A 16420-nucleotide genomic window follows, 5' to 3' on the forward strand; every position below is an offset into this window, starting at 1 on the left:
CTTCTATTCAGTGACAAGCACAAAATGTACAAAAAGAATATTCAAGATAAGTAAGAGGATTATTTTAATGAGGTAGGGAGTAGATGGAGCTGCTGACATAGAAACCATGATCACCTGGGTGGTGCTCCTACGTCATCACATGAACCCCATGGGGGAATGATGACCTGGGTGGTGCTCCTATGTCATCACATGAATCCCATGGGGGAATGATCACGTGGGTGGTGCTCCTATATCATTACATGAATCCCATTAGGGAATGATTACCTGGTTGGGGCTCCTACATCATCACATGAACACCATGGAGGAATGATCAGCTGGGTGGTCCATTAACAGGCCTACGTCTTCACATGAACCCCACGGTGGAATATTCACCTTCTTGACACAGGTTAATGAGGTCATGGTTAGAGCAGCTCGCGCTGGTCTTAACTCGTTGGTCTACCCTCCGCGTTACCGTCTGGTTCACTGCGACTTGAGTCAGCAGGTTCACTGAGGAACATCACTGGGCCGGATCAATGAGGAGCGTTATCAGGCCGCTTCACCGCAACAAGGGTTCACTGAAGAGCATTAACGGGCGGTTCACTGAATAGCGGTTAACCGCGACGTGAGTCGGTTCAGTGTTTTTATCATTCTCCAGCCTTCCGGTGTTTAAATAGGCTAATATGTTGACGTTAATGTTCATTTAGTTTGTAGCGTTTAATAAGATGTTACCGTTAATGTTCGTTATGTTGGTAGTTTTAAAATATGATGTTAACGTAATGTTCCTTATGTTGGTAGTGTTTAAATAAGATGTTAACGTTAGTGTTAATTAGTTTGTAGTGTTTAAATAGGATGTTAACGTAACGTTAATGTTAGATATTTAGTCGGGAGTGGACATTAGCTTGACCCGTTAGCCGAGCTAACCGCCGCTTCGTGGTACCGTTCCTCGGGGTCGGGGTTCATTAGTCACTGAACTGATCCTCAGAAAAGAGCCCAACGGTTTTATTTTAAAGATAACCTATGTCCACAGCTTAGCTGTTCTATAAGCATAACTGCTCCTTCCAAGGCGGTGGGTTGAAATCCGCATGGTCTGATAAAACAAACCAACTGAATCTGGTTTACATGATAACGTTTGTGTCTGAACGAGCTGATTCTGGTTCACAGGATTACATTTGTGTCTGAACGAGCTGATTCTGGTTCACAGGATAACATTTGTGTCTGCACGAGCTGATTCTGGTTTGCAGGAAAACATTTGTGTCTGAAGGACCTGAATCTGGTTCACAGGATAACGTTTGTTTCTGAACGAGCTGAACCTGGTTCAAGTGATAAAGTTTTAGTCTGAATGAGCTCTTTAATCAGATAACGACCTTTACCCAGATCATGATCTTTAACCAGTGCACTGGATCTTGGCATCAAGGGTTTTTACATAATAATTACATAATCCTGACCAATTTCACAGCGATGTGTCAGCTCGTTCAGACACAAATGTTAAACACATGTTAAAGTACTTCCTGTTTATAAAATGCATGGTTATAATTATGATTTTTTTTTTCATTATTTGTTCATTAAGCTTAGTATAATAAAAGTTCTTTCTCCATTTCTATTCACATTTTCGAAAAGGAATGCATCTGTCTGTCTGATTTCTATGAGCATTCTTATTTTGACAGTCTGCTGTCTTGGAAATGAGCTCATAACATATCGAAGTAGTAAAATACTAATGTCGGTGACATTTCCTCCAAATCATTCTGTACAACTCTAAGTTGGGGAAGAGCATTGTGTGCCACTGGTATAGTAAAATGCAGTGTTTCCCCCAGCACTGTATGGTTAAGGCGGCCGCCTTAAATTCAGTTGAATAAATCCCATACTTACTGAATTAATGTTATTGTTAATGTCCTTGTTTTAGAAGTGGCTTAAACCACTGAGCTCCTCACAAACAGATGGCAGTGCAACTTCTCTCCTCCAAGCATCCTTGCTATTATGGTTGATTATATTATGATTGACTCTTAAATGCATTGTGCTTTTTGAGTGGTGTGTTCAGTTATGTGTGCTATAAGTGTACAATATTGATAAGTCTAATTGTTTTCCCACATTTGCAGTCACCGTATATAATAATGAAAGGATTTCCAATGCAAGTTAACATGGCTCCAACAATAGCAAGCAACAAGGGTGTTAAGAGCAGATGCCCTAAACAGAAACCAATCGAAGAGGTGAGCAGAAGTGACCTCAGGCCAGTTTGGCTGCCAGCATGGTGGCCAGATGAATGAAGCTTTGTAACGTTGACTCTAAGGCTGGTTTATACTGATCAGAGACGGTATTCCTGCACCAGGCTCATGCTACTGAATGTGACTTTACTGCTGTTTGTACACGGAAAGTTTTCAGAGGATTCTTCCCCTGTTGTAATAGATGGAGCACATGGCTGCATATCAGGACCGATCAACGGCAGAGAAGAAAGCCACTTGGAGTAAAACACAGATGCTGGGTCTGGCTGGTGTGTTTGAAGCTGCAGTTGCAGGTATGCATAAAGACACGTGCTATTGGTTTCTACTCAATGGGATGTATTAGAATACTGCCCAGGTTCAATGTATAGAACATGGCTAAATTAAACATGTTTTAAATTATTTTATTTTCATGAACCCTTCCATTTTTCATTTCTTTAAGATTTGAGTCATTTGTTGTATTCCGAATCTGTCCTTCCTTCTTCCTTCATTACGCATCCTGTTCATGCACTGGTGGCTCCTTCATTCAGTTTCAACATAGTTTCCCTCCTTTGTTTGAATTTGCTGTATCTTTCATATGAAACCACTTGGAGAAGCAACTGTGATAAGGTGCACAAATAAGACAGACTGAACTTAGTTATCTTTCTGATAAACAGGTGCAAATAGAGAGGTCAACATGCTGTTTTCGCAATATGCTGCTGTTTTAAGGTAGGCTAATCAATATAATTAAAGCATCACTTGTGTTCTAGTTTTGAAACCTTCTGATATCCTCCCTGATTCCGATGCATCCTTTGGGTTCCATCCTCTCCTATTTGAATGGACAGCCCAAGTCACAGCCCCAGTGTTCTTGTGTTGCAGTGAGAGAGCAGCGCTAGACGCCTCTCAGGTCAGGGACCTGGAGGGCATTCTGAATGAGGCCAGGCAGCTTGAGGCTCAGCTACAGGAGAAGAAGGACAACCTGAAGCATACTCTAGTCCTTATTGCTGATAAACTCAAGGGGTGATGACCTTCCACCCAGGCCCAAAAAAACACATCTCATCAAATCAGTTTTTTGTTTTTAAACATATTTATTTTTGTTGGCAGTGTTTATACATTTTATTTTTACAGTTGTGTCTTCACATTTAGTTTTGATTCAGTATTGCACCAGTTACAATATGGAATAAATGAATAGCCATTAACTGTCTAGTGTATTTTTCTTGAAGACATGTACGTTGGATATACTTTTGGATAGTTATCTTCAAACACATTTTTGTATTTGATCAATTACTATATGATGAAAACAATACTTTTCTCCTTTAACTAAGTTCATAAATCAAAATTACCACATTTGAACATTTATAAAGTTTATCTATTTGTTTATCCAAAAGTATAAAAAAATATAATATACAAATATATATAATAATAATAATAATAAACTTTATTTATATAGCACTTTTCAAAACACAGTTACAAAGTGCTGAACAATAGAAACACAAATTAAAACAAAGAGCATAAAATACATGTGATGTACAGAAAGAAGACAGGATAAAAACAAAGGCAGGCTCAAATGAAATCTGGAAAGGCTCTCTGGTAAAAGTGGGTTTTGAGGAGAGATTTAAAAATGGTTAGTGACTCAGTCAACCTAATTTCCTCAGGCAAGTCATTCCAGAGCTTCGGTGCCCGTATGGAGAAAGCTCTGTCCCCTTTAGTTATGAGCCTGGACACTGGGAGCAACAGCAGCCTACTGCCTGAGGACCTCAGACTACGAGACGGCACATAGGGGACTAAAAGCTCTGAGATATATGCTGGGGCCAAGTCATGTAGAGCCTTAAAAGTAATCAATAAAATCTTAAAATCAATCCTAAAACAAACGGGAAGCCAGTGTAGAGACGCTAGAACAGGTGTGATATGGTCATATTTTCTTGATCTTGTTAAAAGCCTGGCAGCTGAGTTTTGGACAGTCTAGCCGTTTGAGTGTTTTCTGGCTCAAGCAGGTAAAAAGGCTGTTACAATAATCAAGTCGTGAGGAGATGAAAGAATGTAACAAAGTTTCAGCGTCACTGAGATTTAAAATTGATCGAATTTTAGAAATATTGCGGAGTTGGTGTCTTTTTGTTTTTGTTTTTCCTCTCAGTGTAGCAATATTACTGTCATGTCTTTAAGACAATGAAATTTCAAAATCTAAGATTGTGCTGCTTTTTGAAACTACATTTGGTAAATAAGATATGTTTCAAGTTAATTAATAAAATCTTGTGTGCATTGCACTATACAAATCTTGTCGGAGTATGCAACAGTTTCTCTATACTATTTGAGAGTAGAGACAAGCTAGTCTGGTCCTTCCCATCTATGCCGTGGCATTGAACGTCCCATGGAAACCATAGGGAATATTCACTGGCACCTCTGCTCTGCCCAACTCCTTGAAGGTCTTGGCGTCCAACACCAAGAGAAAGGTGCTCTTGTCCTGTTTCGGGGATAAAGGTTATACTCAAGAGATGCTAAATTCATTAAATGCTTCTACACAACATATGTGCTTACAAGGGTTTGAAGATTGAAGCCAGAGCAAGCTGAGTGTGTTTACCTTGTTTGGAGTGATGACCACAGCCATCACCACGCCATCGTCTTCCTCTGTGGCGTCAGGAGAAGGTACGAAGACCGGTTCTGATGGGTACAGACCTGGCCGTTCCCACACCTTGAATGATAACAAATAGTACAGTAGTTATTCATTGTTTAAAATGCTAATATCTGGTAATAGCGTATCTCCAGTTGCATTTCATTACTGAGATTTGATCTATTTCAATCATGATAATTATGTACAACAAAGCCCTGACTTGTAACATGAATATGACCAAAGGTACCTTCATCTGTTTGCTGTGGATGTCCATCTTGATCAGAGTGTCTCCCACTAGGTGTCGGAAGCCACAGCCATAGAAGTAGCGGTAGGGCCGTGTGTTGTACTTGGCATAGTTAATCTGTGGGAACTCCAGACCTCCATAAAAGTGGAGGTCCTCTCCATGGAGGTCCTCATGGGTACAGAAAACCTGGATCAATGGAATAAAGATGCATCATTATTCTATATTTATTATTACTAATAATGAAAATGAAAACGCAAAAAGAAAGAACGGTTGATTTGGTAGTGAAATTAAAATGTGTGAAAGGGTGTGAGAATGTGAGTGTGTTCACAGTGTACGGTGTACTTTATTGTTGGAGATCTTGATGGCTGTGGCCGTGCTGTCCGTCTCCTTGTTCAGGTCGGTGCCACATGGTGTATCAGTGCCCACGTTAAGGGGAAGGACGAAGCGCCTCGGAAACACCCTGCACATGGTGTTGTACACCTGAGGAAACACACCCTTTAATGATCCCCGAGAAACAACCTGCACATGGTGTTGTAAACCTGAGGAAACACACCCTTTAATGATCCTCAAGAAACACCCTGCACATGGTGATGTACACCTGGGGAAACACACCCTTTAATGATCCTCGAGAAACACCCTGAACATTGTGTTTTACACTTACTAAAAGACACCTCAAATTCACAGTGGCAAAAGGCCCAAGTACATTCCAACGCTATCTAACTTCACATGATATTGTGAGATATGATATTTATCCATATGGTTACAGTCAATTACAAATAGAGATGCAATATACTCTTTTTGTCAGTTGGCTAAGTAATATGGACTTTTAACTAATTAATATGTGCTAAACTCCCTGTGTACGTGTTTCTTCTAGTTTTTGTCATTTTTTTCACTTTACATTTCTACTGCTGTCCTTTACTTTCTACTGAGATTAATAGAGTGTCCTCTGTCTGCTGAACTGACCTCATCAAGGGCTTCTCCGGACTTGCGCAGGTTCTGCACCATGTAGTTATTGATGGCCTGGCCATCGTCTGATACACACATGTCCATGAGCAGGAAGCCATTCTCCTCAAAGGCGTTGATTTGGTGGAAGGTGGACATTGCCTTGGTGTGGTACTTCACCGAACTCAACTGAGCAAGAGAAGTCAGACAAAGGAGTAAGGTTAGGCCCCTCTTGAAACATACGGGTCAGCCTTCGCCTGAACGGATCACCAATAAGCAACCCTTCTGGTCGAAAGCAGTGGGACTACAATATAACTTAGACCAATCTCACCTTGCCTGTCTTTTTGTCTATCAGGTGAAAGATGGTGTCAAGTTTGGGTTCCCAGTAGACACTGTCACTGATGCCCTTCCCAGTAAGTTTGCCGGTCACAACCTTCAGCAGGTTGATCTTGATGGGCTGTTCGATGAACACCACGTAATTCTTCGACATGGCTGAAAGGGGAAGCAACAACATTAGTCTCTACAAACCATACCTTGAGGAGACTAACGTGCATTCTTCTTGATGGTATGGTGACGTTGAAGGGTCTATCTCACCAAAGCTGTGGTAGTAGGAGGGTTTTGTCTTGTCTGTGGAGGGAATGGAACAGACTACAGTGGCCCCCTCCAGCGTCTCCTCTGGGGAGGACTTTGTAGGTGGCACACGGATGATGTTGTAGAAGGCCCCTGGTGTGACACACATTCAATAGGATTTTTTCAATGTGTCAAATCATTCAACAGTATATGCTTGCTTTAAATGTACTGAACCATGTCAATGTGTGTGAGGAGTTAGCTACCTTTTGGTGTGTAGGAATTTCCCATGTTGTAGGTGGTGCCATCCGGGTCATTGTGTGGGTGGGCTGTGGCTCCATTGACTGCAATGAATTTGCTCCAGTCCACCTACTCAGAGAAAACTTCACTTTAATACATACATAAAATAATCTGAAACTGTCTGTTATATATTGTAAAGGGGAACAGAAGGGAACGATGCACAGGTTCTGAATTAAGGAATATAACCCTTAATTATCTTCCTTACTCAATATATAGCAGTTGTGCGCACAGGCGAGGAAGCTTGGTTAACAAGTGTGTAATTGAACCTCCCCTCTGTACCTTTCCGGTGGTCTCCAGGGTCTCAGGATCCACTTTGTGCATGAAGGTGGTCTCCGTGCTCACATAGTAGTCCCCCTTATAGGTGACGAAGCTAACACTGGCGTTATCAGTGGCCTCTGCAGACGGGAACACATTGACCACACTCGTTAGAATATAGGGAACACTGGAACATGATTCTACCACTTCACCAGAATGACACACTTTTTTAACGCATAAGTTATTAAAAAGCCTCTACTAGATGAGGCTATTTCCTTTAGATACTCCTTCATGCCATTATCTTACTACCGATCTCCCTAAAAATGCCTCAGACCACAAATGTTATGAAATGTAGTCTCATCTGGACCCTTAAGTCCCCTCCACTATACAACACAAACAGACACCCTGCGTCTGGATTATTATATCAAACGATTAAAGAGTAGGCACAAACGATTAAAGAGAGGCACAAACGATCAAAGAGAGCACAAATTCATGTATTTATGCTCACAATATTTGCAACTTACAATGTTTAAATGTATATGGTGTTCTTTTTAGAAACTCACTTGGCAGCTCGAATCTGGACAGAAAGCGTTGGAAGAAGTTTTTACAAGGGTCTGGCAGGGCGACGGTTCCGAACTCGGACACCATGATGCGGTCGTTCTCGTTGTTGGCCTGGTAGCAGTCACTGGACAGGAAACGGCTCCTGTAGGTCACCCTGCCTTTGGCTATTTTGAACTGGTGCAGAAGAGCCATGCCATCGAACCAGTGGTTGAACCTGGACAAATGAACAGAAAAACATTCAGGCTCAGGGAATCCACTGTTTCATTTTGGAAGCAGTGTGATCCTTTGTTACAACTCACGTCTGATTTCCATACTCAAACTTCCCCGGGCCGTTTCTGAGGAAGTTGCCCGTGATCCAGTCCGGGATGGTGCCGGTGACCCGGGTGCTGATGACCTCCGGGGTGTGCTCCGCTGACCTCACGAGGTTCTCAATGCTGGGCAGGCCGTGCACGTCTGTGAAACGGCAGGGGCTGGCCATGGACCCGGAACTATTGTTTGATGCTGTGCAACAGAGGTCAAAGCATGTTCCAAATGGCGTTTAGAATGTCATACAAGGTGAAATTTAAGCTCTTAAAGAACAGAATTTGAAAAGAGAAAATATAGATTTTCCTTTAAATCCAGTTTGAACAATGATACAACATGGACAGAGGGTTTCCTACCTGGTTTCTTGATGTGCGGTCGATGGATGGAAGCCATTGCTGTTGTCTCTTGACTGTAGGCTCGCTTATGGATGCAGTTGCAGGATTAATGTTTTAGAGTCGGACTGCACTGCTATTTTATAGTCTCCGGACAGCAGTGACGCCTCCCATCCGCACAGAAATACAGGCAGAGATACAGACAGATAGAGAGCCAAGCTGATTGTGTAAGTCAGCGCATAATAGAAGTACTTTGTGTGTAAGATAGTAACATGCGGTAACTGATCTGAAGGCACAAAGACAGCTTTTAGTTCTCAATAGGGAACAGACATACTCTTACATTAATCCAAACTACTCAGAATAACCTTACTTTGGTTCAAGGAGAACAATTTAGTGTGAAATAATATATATGCAAATATATAAAATTTTCTTTATTCCGTTTTGATTTGTTGCATACATGAAACTGGTTAATGATCAATAAATGATCTATTACTAATTTAAGCCATGGAATGGGAAAAGAGGATAGAATCGTTCAAAAAAGGCCTACATCTTATTGCAATTGTACATTCAATTGTACATCGAGATTGATCAACAAATTTGACAGTTTATATTTAGTCAATGCAAATTATTTCAAGTGCATAACATGTTATTTCCAAATCACGAGGAAATCAGGAGGCTGGAGCATTATCTAAAAGAGAAATATCTGCAGAGCTTCCCCGTGTAAAGTAGGAGCATTGGGACAGAATTGAGGTCAAACGGAGAAATGACAAATCAGAAAAAGTTGACCTATTTCTTTCCGTCCCACCAATGACCTGTTCCTAAAGGAGAATGGGCTATTCCTGTTGACCAGGGATAATCGCTGGGAGACAACTGGATACATTCAGCTAAATATACCATTGATAATCGTTCACAGTGAATAGACTTGTTTGTTTGGAAATTCCCACAAAAACAACAAAATGCCTCTAGCATAGAATACAGAGCTAAATACAGCATGTAGGGTTCTACTATAATAATAATTATAATGAGAACAATGAGAACAACACGTTCCTTATAATAGACTTTTGGTGAAGAAGTACCAAGACACACAAACCTCTTAATAGAGCTAATAATACATTATCCTAAATATACTAGTTATATAGACCTGCTAGGAGCTTTATATGTTAACACAATGTAGTGTTTCTGTGCAATATTTTTTGGCTCTTTATTTTAAATATAAACAGCAATATAAACAGCATCCCTTGATAGCTATTGCCCTCTATTTCACAATAAACCTCTGTGGTTTAACCAAGCAACATAATAATAAAATGCAAAAGAAATGTGTGTGTTTCTATGGTTGTACAGTAATGGAGAGTAGCCTGGTTCCTCGGGTTAACCTGCAAAAACACTGTTGGCATGCTATTCTCCAGACACATAATTAACTTGTTATTTTGTTATTTATTTAATAGGATCAACACATGGCATTAGTATGTAACCTATTTACATAACTTCAAAATGTGAAAAGAAATGTTCCTTTTAGTAGCCATTAAGCCATCCGTTTTTTATCTGATATTGATAGGTTGGGTATATATACCTTATCCTAAACTACTGTCATAAATATTTAGGACTGCCTACATGTTGCTCAATGGCCACATGCTACACGCATCTCAAAGTGTAGACTAAGTAACAATGTAATTTTCGTAAGGATTAGTTAGTGAATATATTATGTTAGGTTTGTTAGTAATGCAACCTTTCTATCGTTGGCATGGTTAATCATATAGACCCTGCTATTCCTGAAACCATGCAGCTTCATGTTGTTTGAATCCTTGTCTTTACATTAGTCATCTGAGCTGCTTTGTTTTATTATACATTTTTATTTGATGTGTTAGTATCATTATCATTTCACCCATATATGAAAAGCTATCTTGACACACATATATATGTCTTATTAGCTAGTATATGATTGAGGTAAGTAATACCTAAACATAAATGTCATCCATGGCACTCATGGAATTCCATTTCCATTTCAAATATACTAAACAAATTACATTTTCCATAAAGTGTGTGACACTTATTTCACTGTGCATTACAGGAACCAGATTGCAAATTGATAACACCATAAATAGTACCCTGTAGGCATTACGGATGCCTGGTTTGCTTGATGGTATTTGGTTATATATACAGGGCATGCAGTAGTTCTGAAACACTACATTACTTTATCGCAAATGAGCAAGGACTCTTGTAAAGTTTATAACTGTCATAGAGATATTTTGGAGGAATTACATTTAAGTAGTGAAACGGAAAACCACTATTTGACACAGCTGTATTAGTAGTTATAGTCTGGCTGTATAATCCCAGCTGTTTGAGTAGTTATGATCAGAATGTTTAATCACAGCTGTATTAGTAGTTATAGTCAGAGTATTATCCAAGCTCTATTAGTAGTTATAGTCAGACTGTATTATCACAGCTGTATTAGTAGTTATAGTCAGACTGTAAGATCACAGCTCTATTAGTATTTATAGTCAGACTCTATAATCACAGCTTTAATAGTGGTTATAGTCAGACTGTATAATCAGAGCTGTATTAGTAGTTATAGTCAGACTGTGTATAATCACAGCTGTATTAGTAGTTAGAAGCTATGTTTATTTTGGTTTATGCTTAAGCCATATTGTGAATTGGTGTGTATTGTGAGTAGAACATGGAAAGCATTGGAGGTTCAATGTCCCCTAGAAATGAGCATGGCAGTGTTTGTCATGCTTGGCAGAGAGAAGACACCTTCAGCTGTAGTTATTTTGAGATTCGGAAAGTCCAGTCCAGTGTTCTGTTGGAAATGCCAAGTCATTCTGCAAACTGATTCAGCTGCCCAAGGTACCCCACTCTCAATCAGTTGAAATGCAAAAGCTATAAAGGTTGATAATATGTGCTTAGATAATTAGGTCTGTTATATTTTATATTCCTATGGAGTTGTCTCCTGTTTGAGCTTTAAAATCATATTTTGGCATATGTTTCATGTGTTACAATGTAATGTTACACATAATGTTATCATAGCACAAGAAAGAGGTGGGCCTTTTCTCCTTCGCCTTGTGCATCCCTACACGTTCGTCATGGTAACATGAGTTCAGAGGGGGACCAGCGGGGGTCCATCATGAATAAACATTGTCATTCCTCATGCTTATCAGAGTGACCCGGTTGCACTCATACTTGGTAAATAATTAGTTCCTTTGACACTGTTTGAATGTTCAATTTTATCCAATTATAACAAATGTGCTCATATAGGATTCCAAGTTGACTGATTAATTACAAGGCTTCCTTCCCACATATTACATAATCCACCTTCTGAGCAGACCAAACTCCTGGTCTCCTGGAGATAAGCTCTGATAGATGTATTGTGTCACACAAGTGTACGAATGATCAACCCCTCGTTAATTGAGCATCGGGGATATGCATAAAAATGCATGATGTACATTGTGTACAATGAGTTCACAAGTTCAGCCACAGTTCAACATTTCACTCCCTGTTCACTATGTTTATGGTTATGGACGTCATAAAGAAACTCCCAACTGGTTCATGACTTGGACTCCACGGCTTTACTGCATGTCGGTGTAAAGTTACATGTTTACATTCCTATATGCCTTTAAAGAATCCTCTGCAACAGAGACAGAGAAAAGCCAGCAGACAGACAGGCAGGCAGGTGGAGGGACAGATTGACAGACACACCAAATTCTCTACCTTGCCTGGATGTGGACTGTATGCTTCACTTAAGTAGTGATATAGCTAAATGTTTACACCAAACTTAATCTAATGAAAGCTTATATTTCAACCTTTGTTAAGAGGGTTTAGAATTGGACCTTCTGAATCCACTGAGAAAAGCTTGAGGGAATTAGAGAATTGGAATTTATGTACACAATATATACACAATATTTTAACCAATATATTGGCAAGTATCGTGTATCATGTTTATCATGCATATACCCCTATCATTTATAATAAAGTAACCCCTAAGCTCTACTGACATCCTATACTTGATCAAAGTTTACTAAGGTGTTGTTTTGTAACTAGGAGGTAGTCTTTATAAAGTTAAACAGGAGACATTATCACATGTGACAAGGGTCATAAATAAAGTCCTAAAAAGGCTTACTTCATAGAGAACCCTAAACGGATAGAGTAGAGGTGAGGCCCACTGCCCACATACACCAGAATTAGGTGGATGTGAAGGAACGTTTCGATGCAGGAGAGCCAAGACTCACACGGAACATTAAATCACTGGGATTGTTGCTGATCGGTATTAAAACAGTTTTTCTACTTGATGTGAAAATTACTAAGCTGCGGTGAAGAGGAATATGTGTTAAAGTGCGTATTGGAAGTTAATGTTTTTAAAAATATTTATACATAACATTCTCTGAAAATTGCTCTTTGAAATTAAAATGCAGGATTTTATCAGTTTAAAAGAGTATATCGGCAAAAAATCCAGTTTTAAAGTGACTATTTTGAGCAAGGCTTCAAAAACCGTTGTTTTTTTATGTGATACGTCAAACGCGTCATATTACGTAGGAATTGGTAGACGCGGTCGCTGTTGCTGCCTCAGCTCTATGCGTAGTTGTGAGCAGTTACCGCGGTGAGGGGTCTTGTATTCCCCCCCCCCTGTGGTTTTTGGGTTTTTCTAATCGACGAGATGAGGTTTTGTATCTGTGGGGGTTGTTCCAACTCCGACCTCTTGTCCGACCATCTCCGATTTGACAGTTTCCCCGATCGGAGAAAGGATGGAGCAGGCTTTCGAGCCTGCAAACCCTCACGTTAGTTGTACTCACTCGTTCTCCAGTAGGGGCATACACACGACCTCTTTGACGCCAGGGTTGTTGGCCTTTTCACTGGAGCAGCGCTGAAGGTCCTAGGTGGCCAGGCGCACCGTTGCCCGGCTGTCCCGCGGGCCCGGTGCCTCGCGGGGCCGCAGGGACACCATCTGCGTGGGTCCTCCCGGCGGGAGTCGAGGTCGTCACTCCGGAGGCTGAACGAGGTTGGGCTCGGATGGGACCGACCCGTGTAGGTCAGCCCGCCGTTGGTATTGGTGGACGGAGTTCTTGAGCGCTCCACAAACACCTGGAAACGGATCTTGTCCAGTAGGGAGCAGTTTATGTGATCGACCCGAACCAGGTCCTCGATGCTCTTGAACGGACCGTGTTGGGTCCGATATAGGCGACAATGTTCCGGGCGATTTTCTCCGTGATGCCGCGGATGCTCATGAGCTGCGGCGGGACGGCGGTGTTGATGTTCATGCCGCTGCAGGAGGACATATGCTCCGGGTCTCTCCGCAGGGAGGACGGGGAGTGCTGCGACGAACTGGTCCTACTCGACACGCAGATCTCCACTTTAATAATCTCCAGTTTGGTGGCGCCTATCCCACTCACCAGCGCTAGGTCCTCCACCTTCTTGAAGCCCCCGATGCAGTCCCGGCACTCCACGATGCTCCGCGCCACGGGGCGGTTGACACCGGGCAGGGTCATGAGCTCTTCCTCCGTAGCCGTGTTGATGTTCAGCCGCTCCTGGCTCACCATAATTCTCCTGACACCACAACTCTATCTCCCTCCTATTACCATGGTGTCTCCGCCTTTTGGGTGGTTGCTGTTCTCCCTCACGGCTAGCTGGCTCAAAATTGTACGGAAGTGGTCCGAAACTGTTATCCATTGTTGTTATGTTGCCTATGTAGTCTATGATGATTAGACTGTCCGTCTACCAATTCCTACGTCACGCGAAAACGAGCGTTTGTTCTTCAGGGAGTCAAAGCCAAAGTTCTTTTACCCCAATTCCTTCTCAACCATGACTGAGGTAACCTCCACTATGAGTCTCGTTGTGGAAATACCAGAGACGTCAGAGAGTCCGACGAGTTATGCGCCATATCAACGAAAGCAGAACGGTTATCCAAATAAAAAAGAAGTGTACAACACCTGCGTTAAAGTCCTGGAGCTCTATATCTAAATAATATCATATAATACGTAGATATCTATATCATCTAGTACATATTATAAAGGCCAAAAGCTGTGTGCGCAACCAGACGCTATTATGAATCTCAAACGACTACTTCGGTTCTCCGACGTCTCTGGTTCTTCCTCTACCTCATCAATCTGAAGTAGACTGAACCGAGACATGGAGGAGATAGGGATTGTTGCTCGTGATTGTTGACCGCGATTGTCTCCCGCCGGAGCCTCGTTATCCGCTGCCAAGGGACCACCGCGTATAGATCACCCAAATAACAAAGAAGTGTACCACACTTGCGTCACAGTGTGTTTATTCAAACACACACACACACACACACACACACACACACACACGTGGCACTCGCACAGTCGTAGCTCATTGGGCAAAGCAGAGAAATTGGTGGTAATATGAAAATGTTCAAATCGGCGCGTGGAGGCTTTGTTTTTTCAAAGGCAGAGCAGGATAGCTGGTGCTCGTTTTACACCTATTGCCATTTCTAACAACTGGGGACCATAGGCAGGCTAGGGGAACTCATATTTAGGTTAGAAAACCTCATAAAGAGACATTTTCATGCCATTGGACCTTTAAATTGATAAAGATGAGAAAGCTCAAATGATTCATCTGTGCACCACATTTGACAAAGTCCTCAATCTGATTAAGGAACTGGGTGTGTGAACTTTTGGATGTGTGTTTTCACATGGAACCACTTTTGGCCAAATTTATGGCCAAAAGTGGTTTATCCAAAGAAGACTTTATCCAAAGAAGACTTCCCTGTTGGCTTTTAGAACTTGGGAAATGACTGGCCTAATGTTTTAACATCTGATATGCTGGCCTGATTTAATTTGTGGAGGCAAAGTTGCCTTGCCTTGCCTTCATGGGCCAGGCATACTGAATGGGTCAATCGGCTGTTATATTGGATGGATTGATGGATCAACCTGTATTTGGGTGGCCCAAGAAGATCTTACCCCTGAGGCCTATATACCGCTATGAAGTTGGTAAATTACATGAGCAATCGGAACTAGGAACTGGGTTTTCGGCTGTGTGTGCACATAGACTTGAAATCGGCTTTGGGCTAGGCTAGATTAAATTAATGTGGAGACTACACATCTCTGTTGCTATATGAAGCTATGAAATGACCCAAGAAAGCCAGGGAACCAGAAATATCTGCCATAATGATATATTGGCTCTGCCATACATTTCCGGCCCCCCTCCTCTTCAGATGTCAAGCAGACCATGGCCTTTGGTAATACATTAGTGGTGCATACTAAATACTAGGATGTCTGATATGAGAGGAAATTACTAATTTAACCCCTGAAGAGCTGAGGTGAACATTTTTTATCTCAGACCAATCCTGATTCTTAATGCTACTTTGTGAAATCAAAATATTTGTAGCTCAAAACTATTTATAACTTATACGTTTCGAAGATTACTTAAATGTTTTAGTCATACTGATTGCTGAAATCTGTCAAATATTCTCCTCCCAAGATATTAGGGCCCGTAGTTATGAAGCGTCTTGGTGTAGGAAACCGAATGATGTCATTTTGGTCCCTCTCCTAATTTGGGGAGTAAACTTAAGTTGTCAATGCTCCTCAGTCCAAAATTCGCAGATAACTTAAGCTAGGAGTGCTGAAGAGGACTAGGCTCATGAGACCATCCTGATATTCAGCCTAGACTTTGGTTCTTCTTAGGCTTTCTTATTCTTCCCAATATTTGAAATATCCTACTTTTAAACATGACATTCTATAATAGTCCAGTAAATCGATGCATTTTCTGTAAAGCGTCAACTACTCGTGCTCTTAACAACTCGACCAATTTCTCACCTTTAAACTGTTCAAACAGAAATCATGAATTTTTATACTTTTTGTAACAGATTACTTATTATTATCTAGTTTTTATAAAAATATTGTATAATTTGCTAAATTTCAACTTTAAAATATACAGTAATCTGCCTATCTTAGCTGATTCTGGTTTCAATGGCATTAAATAATTATCAATTGGAAGAATTCTTGTTGAGCCTCGGGCGTTACAATGGTGTCAAGAACATTAAGTCTCTATAGTATAGAGACTTAATGTTCTTGGCACAACTGTCCCGTCGGTTTTGCTGCTTTCACTGAGCATTCTAATGTCCAATTTACAGTAGTCAAGAGGTCTAGTTCTTCAGAATGATACTGTGATTTGAGACTAGCAT

At 41.1% G+C, this 16420-nt stretch overlaps 2 protein-coding genes across 3 annotated transcripts; one reads left to right on the forward strand and one right to left on the reverse strand.

Moving 5' to 3' along the window:
- The first annotated feature begins 209 nt into the window (after window positions 1–209).
- Window positions 210–3386, forward strand: LOC130406279 (testis-expressed protein 12-like). 2 transcript variants are annotated; one of them, XM_056611764.1, is made up of 5 exons: window positions 210–601; window positions 2073–2183; window positions 2380–2488; window positions 2849–2900; window positions 3051–3386. In XM_056611764.1, exons 2-5 carry the CDS (start codon window positions 2088–2090, stop codon window positions 3193–3195), a joined length of 402 nt encoding a protein of 133 aa, XP_056467739.1. In that variant the 5' UTR covers window positions 210–601; window positions 2073–2087; the 3' UTR covers window positions 3196–3386. The 2 variants fall into 2 exon arrangements, with proteins under 2 accessions (XP_056467739.1, XP_056467738.1); XM_056611763.1 differs by having other exon boundaries at window positions 223–385; window positions 3051–3385.
- Window positions 3387–3639: 253 nt separating this feature from the next.
- On the reverse strand, window positions 3640–11277 carry LOC130406278 (carotenoid-cleaving dioxygenase, mitochondrial-like). Its single transcript, XM_056611762.1, has 12 exons — window positions 8308–11277; window positions 7948–8149; window positions 7651–7862; window positions 7112–7227; window positions 6799–6901; window positions 6560–6688; window positions 6297–6457; window positions 5987–6154; window positions 5366–5503; window positions 5027–5209; window positions 4750–4860; window positions 3640–4632 (listed from the first exon to the last, which is right to left on the reverse strand). The coding sequence occupies exons 1-12, from the start codon at window positions 8342–8344 to the stop codon at window positions 4516–4518; spliced, it is 1677 nt and encodes a 558-aa protein (XP_056467737.1). The 5' UTR covers window positions 8345–11277; the 3' UTR covers window positions 3640–4515.
- Window positions 11278–16420: the final 5143 nt, after the last annotated feature.

Source organism: Gadus chalcogrammus, chromosome 16, assembly GCF_026213295.1.
Source record: "Gadus chalcogrammus isolate NIFS_2021 chromosome 16, NIFS_Gcha_1.0, whole genome shotgun sequence".
Classification (NCBI taxonomy): domain Eukaryota; kingdom Metazoa; phylum Chordata; class Actinopteri; order Gadiformes; family Gadidae; genus Gadus; species Gadus chalcogrammus.

Coding starts and splice junctions, on each gene's coding strand:
- LOC130406279 (XM_056611764.1), top strand. CDS start 2,088: ATGAAAGGATTTCCAATGCAAGTTAACATGGCTCCAACAATAGCAAGC. Junction 2,184..2,379: donor AACAGAAACCAATCGAAGAG/GTGAGCAGAAGT, acceptor CTGTTGTAATAG/ATGGAGCACATGGCTGCATA. Junction 2,901..3,050: donor CAATATGCTGCTGTTTTAAG/GTAGGCTAATCA, acceptor CTTGTGTTGCAG/TGAGAGAGCAGCGCTAGACG.
- LOC130406278 (XM_056611762.1), bottom strand. CDS start 8,344: ATGGCTTCCATCCATCGACCGCACATCAAGAAACCAG. Junction 6,689..6,798: donor AAATTCCTACACACCAAAAG/GTAGCTAACTCC, acceptor GTGTCACACCAG/GGGCCTTCTACAACATCATC. Junction 5,210..5,365: donor TCAAGATCTCCAACAATAAA/GTACACCGTACA, acceptor CCATTGATCCAG/GTTTTCTGTACCCATGAGGA.